The 7,882-nt window shown below is 35.8% G+C and overlaps 1 protein-coding gene across 1 annotated transcript; it reads left to right on the plus strand.

Moving 5' to 3' along the window:
• Nucleotides 1–2,827: 2,827 nt before the first annotated feature.
• LRRN1 (leucine rich repeat neuronal 1) lies at nucleotides 2,828–7,606 on the plus strand. Its single transcript, XM_030307276.1, has 2 exons — nucleotides 2,828–2,849; nucleotides 4,838–7,606. The coding sequence occupies exon 2, from the start codon at nucleotides 5,115–5,117 to the stop codon at nucleotides 7,263–7,265; it is 2,151 nt and encodes a 716-aa protein (XP_030163136.1). The 5' UTR covers nucleotides 2,828–2,849; nucleotides 4,838–5,114; the 3' UTR covers nucleotides 7,266–7,606.
• The last annotated feature ends 276 nt before the right edge of the window (nucleotides 7,607–7,882 follow it).

Raw genomic sequence — 7,882 nt, forward strand, 5'->3', positions numbered from 1 at the left:
TCATATGAGTGGAATCATATGGTATTGGTCTTTTTGTGATGGACTTATTTCATCCAGGATACTGTCCTTGAAGTTCACCCACATCATAGATGTGATAAAATTTCCTTCTTTTTTTAAGGTTGCATGATATTCCATTTTGTGTATATGTCACATTTTCTTTTTCCATACATCCACCAGTAGGCATATGGATTGCTTCCATCTCTTTGCTATTGTGAACAGTGCTGCATTGAATGTTGGTGTGTGAATATCTCTTCAAGATCTTGCTTTGAATTCTTTTGTATATATACCCAGAAGTGGGGTTGTTGGATCATATGGTAATTATATTTTTAATTTATTGCAGAACAGCCATTCTACATTCTATAGTGGATGCATCATTTTACTTGTTATTTTCTGTTCTTTTAATGGTAGTCATCCTCATGGGTATGAAGTGATAAATCACTGTGGTTTTGATTTGTATTTCTCTTATGATTAGTGATGTTAAGCATCTTTTCATGTGCTTATTGTCCACTTGGATATCTTTGGAGAATTGTCTGTTGTTACAGAGTTATAGGAGCTCCTTATGTATTCTGGACATTAGTCTCTTATCAGATATATGATTTGCAGATATTTTCTCCTATTTTGTTGATTGCCTTTTCACTCTGTTGATTTTTTCCTATGATGTGCAGAAGTTTTTAAGTTTGATTTAGTCATATTTGCTATTTTTGCTTTTATTGCTTGTTTTTGGTGTTTAAGAAATCAGTGTTCTGAAGCTTTTCCCCTCTGTCTTTTCCTAGGCGTTTTCCAGTTTTAGGTCTCACATTTAGGTCTTTAATTCATTTTGAGTTAATTTTTGTATATGATGGAGGGTAAGGGTCCAACTTCATTCTTTTGCATGTGGATATCCAATAACAGTTGGCAAAAGTATCCTTACCTCATTGTGTAGGCTTGGCACAAAATTCCAAGGTCATTTGATCATGTCCAGGAGAATTTATTTCTGTGCTCTCTTCTATATGTCTGCCTTTATGCCAGTACCATGCCATCTTGATTACTGTTGACTTATTGTATGTTTTGAACTCATGAAGGATGAGGCCTCCAACTTTGTTCTTTTTCAGGACTGTTTTGGCTCTATTCAGGGTCTCATGAATTTCCATATGAATTTTAAGATTTTTTTCCTATTTCTGCTAAAACTGCTGTTGGGCTTTTGACACAGCTTACATTCAATCTGTAGATCACTTTAGGTAGGATAGACATATTAACAATATTAAGTCTTCCAATCCATGAACATGGGATATATTTCTATTCATTTGTATGTTTTATTCTTTTATGCTTTGTAGTTTTCAGTGCACAAATCATCCCCTTGGTTAAATTTATTCCCAAGTGTTTTATTCTTTTTGATGCTATTGTAGGTTGGATTATTAATTTCCTTTTTGGATCGGTCATTAATAGTATACAAAAACACAACTGATTTTTATGTATTTATTTTGTGTCCTGCAACTTTGCTGAAATTGTTTATTATAACAGTTTAGGGGGTTTTGTGACATCTTTAGGATTTTCTTCATGTGAAATCATACCATCTGCAGACAATTTTACTTCTTCATTTCCAATTTGGATGCTTTATTTTTTTTTCTTGCTTAATTGTTTTGACTCAAACTTCCAATACTAAGTTGAATAGAAATGGTTAAAGTGGTCATCCTTACTTTGTTCTTGATCTTGGAGGAAAACCTTATACTCTTTCAACATTGAATATGATTTTAGCTGTGGGCTTTTAATATATGTTTTTAGTATATTGAGGCAGTTTTCTTTCATTCCTAGTTTGTTGAGTGTTTTCACCATGAAAGGGTGTTGAATTTTGCCAAATGCATTTTCTGCCTCAACTGAGATGATCATGTGGGTTTTGTCATTCATTCTATTAATATGGTCTATTACTTTGAATTATTTTCATATATTGAACCATGCTTACATTCTGGGTATAAATCCAACTCAGTCATGGTGTATAATCCTTTTAATATACTGTTGAATTCAGTCTGCTAGTATTGTTGACGAGTTTTGCATCAATATTCATCAGGGACATTGGTCTGTAGTTTTCTTCTCTTGTTGTGATAATGGATTTACTTTTAAACACCATTAGTGAATAATTCCTGAGACATGCCTTATGTTTTAAACATATAAAATGGTTTAAGCATTCTTTTAAGCTTTGTTCTCTGGCTAATGTCATGTTCAAAAATTAGGCTGGAAAATATGTTAAAAAGAATTCAGAATGGTACACAACTAGAAACATCTTAAAACACCTCCTTTTATGTCAAGGAAGTTTCATTCTCCATTCTCAAAGAAGCCAAATGCAGGTTTGGGGAAGGAAAAAGTCTTCCCTCTACGTTTGATATGGTATTTAACATTCTCAACTTGTGTGGTTTGTTTATTTATTTGTTTGTTTGTTTAAAGAGGTATGTGTATGTCAAATAGATTTGAGTACTGCAATGCAATTACTTCAAACCATATAATTTAAACTAAAATGGAGACATTACTTGTGGCAATATGCGAAATATAGCCCCATTAAAGATATTTTTCAGTAGCAACAGATGGTTTTGGGAGACTCACACAACTTCAGCACATATTTACTTTTAGCTATGTTTCCTTAAGTTCAGTCAAAACATAAATGTTAATTGAAATTCCATCTCAGAGTTATGAAAAGTAGATTTATTCTTTGGGTTTTCTATTTTGAATTAAGATTAAGCAATAACATGTGGCAGAAATTTACTTAACAGAAAACTTACTGTGGTCATTGTACCTCTTTTAGGATTACTCTGAGTGGAAACAAAAAGAGGAATAAATTTGTGGAGGCAATGATATTTGGAAAATTATTGCTCTCTGAGGTATGTTTTTATTTTATGGATTTTCCTGATAAAAGTCAGAATCAGGTAATTTTATAATGTTGAAAAGTTTTGTACATATATAATATATGGTAAAGGAACCAGATTAGGGTGAGGGGAATGCCAGTGTTGCCTCTCCACATGGAAGAGAAAGTATCCAGCATCAGCATTATGCAACACATCCATTTCCTTCTCCTACCTCCAAATGCCAAATATGGATCAAGTGATTTTTTTTCTAAATACCATCTTGTTAGACCAGTAACTTGGTTTGCATATTTTCTAAAACAACAACAAAAATATAGCACTTTGCTTTCTTTCTACTAAAATATGACAAATACAGAACTTTTAGGACTGGCTATTTGTATTAGTTTGCTTCTTGGTCAATCACAAAGAAAACTGTATTTTGCAAAGTTCAAAGATAATAGCACCAAATACAAATCGAAAGCTTGCTATGTGTTGGACACCAGGCTTCAAGTACATTATGTGCTGTATTTTATTGAATCCTTACAGTAATTTTAGGAGGCTAAAGAAAACAACAGCCACTAAAGTTCTTCAATACTTAAAGCTGAAGTTCAATATAGAAAAACAAATGTAAGGAAACATGTAACTGTACATTTAATATCTTAGTAAGTAACTGCCTAGTTTTGAGAAAGCAAGATAGACCATGGATCCTCAGTGGCTTTTTATACCTGATTGGAATCCAGAAAACTAGAACCATTAACTGCTAATATTATCTTTTATAAGCAGGTAAGCAATACATACTTGACCTCAGAAGACCTCATTCAAACCATTAGATTATGACAGAATAAGTCAAATGTCCCCAGCTTTCCTTCATTTACCTATTCTCCAACAACCACTAGTTAGCTAGAACTAATATGGATAAGAGATATAGTAAGATGTCAATAAATATAATTAACTTCTGTGAACATTTAATATCTGTCAAGCACTACACTAAGAGCTTTATATCAATTCCTTGAATTCTCTCAATAATCCTAATGACCAAACCCATTTTATATAAAGAAGCTGAGGCTTCAATGTATTAAAGAACATATCCCCTCCACTAAAAGAAACATATCCAGTATATCCATGCTTTATAACTCCTAAGTGGCTAGTGACATTCCCATGAGATTGGTGAAATTAAATGTGTAAATACATTTGTGTTTTTCATGAAGACCAATGGTAATAGTGGGGTAAAGTCCTTTGACTATTTTATTCAGTCCAAGATTAGCTGTGACCATTAGAATATAAGAAAAACTGACATTTTCTTTTTTTTATGTTTATTTATTTTTGAGAGACAGAGAGAGAGAGAGAGAGACAGAGTGTGAGTGAGGCTATTAGCACAGAGCCTGATGTGGGACTCAAACCCAAGAGGTGTGAAATCATAACCTGAGCCGAAGCTGGACACTTAACCAACTGAGCCACCCAGGTGCCCCTGATATTTTCTTTTTGCAGTTGAGTTAGATTAATTTTTTGCATAAGAATAATTGAGCTAGAAAAGCATTGACTGAATAGGTCTTCAGAGTATACCATTTGGAAAAGAAAAACTTTTGAAAACAAATAAAAACAACTATTAAAATATAAAAAACTAAAAATGAACTTTGAGTGTTTTATAAACTGCCTTTTATGTTTTGCTTTTGACCTTTTGATTCTTCTTGGAGGCTTAAATAGGCAATTTCACAAGTCAACTTTGTTTTTAAAGAAATGATATCTGTGTGTTTTTCTGAGTGTCCTTGGTGTGTGTGTGTGTGTGTGTGTGTGTGTGTGTGTGTGTGTGTTTGAGGGTTTTACCAAATTAAATTGTAAAAGTGGTAACTAGTTTTAGTGTAAGAAGGAAAATATAGGAAAGTATACTGTAATTTAAAAGCTTGTGTAGTTATTTTGAACATTCTGTTAATAGATTTGTGATTATGCCTTTTTAGTAGACAAAAGAAAGGCTGTAATGTAGCAAGTATATGGAAAAAACATAACATCTGTCCTAATCTAATTTTCAGGCACATCTCCAGACTTTGATTTGGCTGAAGTAACTTCTACCACAGAGCTGTGGGCATGCCTGGGATTGAGAAACACAGTTAAAAGACTCCCAGTTGCTTCTTGCCTTTTGAAAACTTCTGAAAACCATCCCTTCAGACCCCAGAATTGTACCCATCTCAACCAAGACTTTGCTTGAATGTTTACATTTTCTGCTTCCTATTCTACCTATCACTGTTTAGCATTCACCTTTTGTTAAAATTTAGGAGTGTCAGGATTGAGCTTGCTCAGCAAGCCAGCATGGCTAGAATGAGCTTTGTGTTAACAGCTTGCCAATTGGTGCTGGGCTTGCTAATGACTTCATTAACTGGGTACTCCCTACAAAATAGTGAGTGTCCACAACTGTGCGTATGTGAAATTAGGCCCTGGTTCACCCCGCAATCCACATACAGAGAAGCCACCACTGTTGATTGCAATGATCTCCGCTTAACAAGGATTCCCAGCAACCTTTCTAGTGATACTCAAGTGCTTCTCTTACAGAGCAATAACATTGCAAAGACCGTGGATGAGCTCCAGCAGCTTTTCAACTTGACTGAGCTAGATTTCTCCCAAAACAACTTCACAAATATTAAGGAGGTCGGGCTAGCAAACCTGACCCAGCTCACTACTCTACATTTGGAGGAAAATCAGATTACGGAAATGACTGATTACTGTCTGCAGGACCTCAGCAACCTTCAAGAACTCTATATCAACCATAACCAGATTAGCACTATTTCTGCTAATGCTTTTTCAGGCTTAAAAAATCTTTTAAGGCTCCACTTGAACTCCAATAAATTGAAAATTATTGATAGCCGCTGGTTTGATTCAACACCCAACCTGGAAATTCTCATGATTGGGGAAAACCCTGTGATTGGAATTCTGGATATGAACTTTAAACCCCTCTCAAATTTGAGAAGCCTGGTTTTGGCAGGAATGTATCTCACTGATATTCCTGGAAATGCCTTGGTGGGCTTGGATAGCCTTGAAAGCCTGTCTTTTTATGATAACAAACTGGTCAAGGTCCCCCAACTTGCCCTGCAAAAGGTTCCAAATTTAAAATTCTTAGACCTCAACAAAAACCCCATCCACAAAATCCAAGAAGGGGACTTCAAAAATATGCTTCGGCTAAAAGAACTAGGAATCAACAATATGGGGGAACTTGTTTCTGTGGATCGCTATGCCCTCGATAACTTGCCTGAACTCACAAAGTTAGAAGCCACCAATAACCCCAAATTATCTTATATCCACCGCTTGGCTTTTCGAAGTGTTCCTGCCCTGGAAAGCTTGATGTTGAACAACAATGCCTTGAATGCTGTTTACCAAAAGACAGTAGAATCCCTTCCCAATCTTCGTGAGATCAGTATCCATAGCAACCCCCTGAGGTGTGACTGTGTCATCCACTGGATTAACTCCAACAAAACAAACATCCGCTTCATGGAGCCTTTGTCCATGTTCTGTGCCATGCCACCTGAATATAGAGGGCAGCAGGTAAAGGAAGTTTTAATCCAAGATTCAAGTGAACAGTGCCTCCCAATGATAGCTCATGACACATTCCCAAATCATTTAAACATGGATATTGGCACAACAGTTTTCCTAGATTGTCGGGCCATGGCTGAGCCAGAACCCGAAATTTATTGGGTCACTCCTCTTGGAAATAAGATAACTGTGGATACACTTTCAGATAAATACAAGCTAAGTAGCGAAGGTACTTTAGAAATATCTAACATACAAATTGAAGACTCAGGAAGATACACTTGTGTCGCCCAGAATGTTGAAGGGGCTGACACACGTGTAGTGACAATTAAGGTTAATGGAACCCTTCTGGATGGTACCCAGGTGCTGAAAATATATGTCAAGCAGACAGAATCTCATTCCATCTTAGTGTCCTGGAAAGTCAATTCCAATGTCATGACATCAAACTTAAAATGGTCATCTGCCACCATGAAGATTGACAATCCTCACATAACCTATACTGCCAGGGTCCCGGTAGATGTTCATGAGTACAACCTAACACATCTGCAGCCTTCTACAGATTATGAAGTGTGTCTCACAGTGTCTAATATTCATCAGCAGACTCAGAAGTCATGTGTGAATGTCACAACTAAAAATGCCGCCTTTGCACTGGACATTTCTGATCAAGAAACAAGTACAGCCCTTGCTGCAGTAATGGGGTCCATGTTTGCCGTCATTAGCCTTGCATCTATTGCTGTGTACATTGCCAAAAGGTTTAAGAGAAAAAACTACCACCACTCATTAAAAAAGTATATGCAAAAAACTTCTTCAATCCCACTAAATGAGCTGTACCCACCACTCATTAATCTCTGGGAAGGTGACAGTGAGAAAGACAAAGATGGTTCTGCAGACACCAAGCCAACCCAGGTTGACACATCCAGAAGCTATTACATGTGGTAACTCAGTGGATATTTTGCTTCTGGTAGTAAGGAGCACAAAGACGTTTTTGCTTTATTCTGCAAAAGTAACAAGTTGAAGACTTTTGTATTTTTGACTTTGCTAGTTTGTGGCAGAGTGGAGAGGACGGGTGGATATTTCAAATTTTTTTAGTATAGCGTATCGCAAGGGTTTGACACGGCTGGCAGCATCTCTAGGCTTCCAGTTTGTGTTTGGTTTTTATTCTTATTATTATGATTATTATTATATTATTATTATATTATTATTATTATTTTGTTTTAGTTGTTGTGCTAAACTCAATAATGCTGTTCTAACTACAATGCTCAATAAAATGATTAATGACAGGTTGGGGTTCCCTGTGCTTTTACCAATAGCATGACCCCTTCTGAAGCCATCAGTAGAAAGTACAAAGTCCTCCAAAAAGCTAACACAGTTGTGAAGCAGCATTGAACATTTTGTAGCAATCTGGTCTACAGACTTTTTAACTCAAGAAGCTAAGGCTAGACTTGTTACCTTCGTTGAATGATGTTAGTTGACTGTACTGTAATGTTGTATCAACTGAATTGAATGTTTGCCTTTGAACAATGACTTTTCCTTTTTTGTAATAGTTAAAGAGGCTT

This window comes from Lynx canadensis, chromosome A2 (genome assembly GCF_007474595.2).
Source record: "Lynx canadensis isolate LIC74 chromosome A2, mLynCan4.pri.v2, whole genome shotgun sequence".
NCBI lineage: Eukaryota > Metazoa > Chordata > Mammalia > Carnivora > Felidae > Lynx > Lynx canadensis.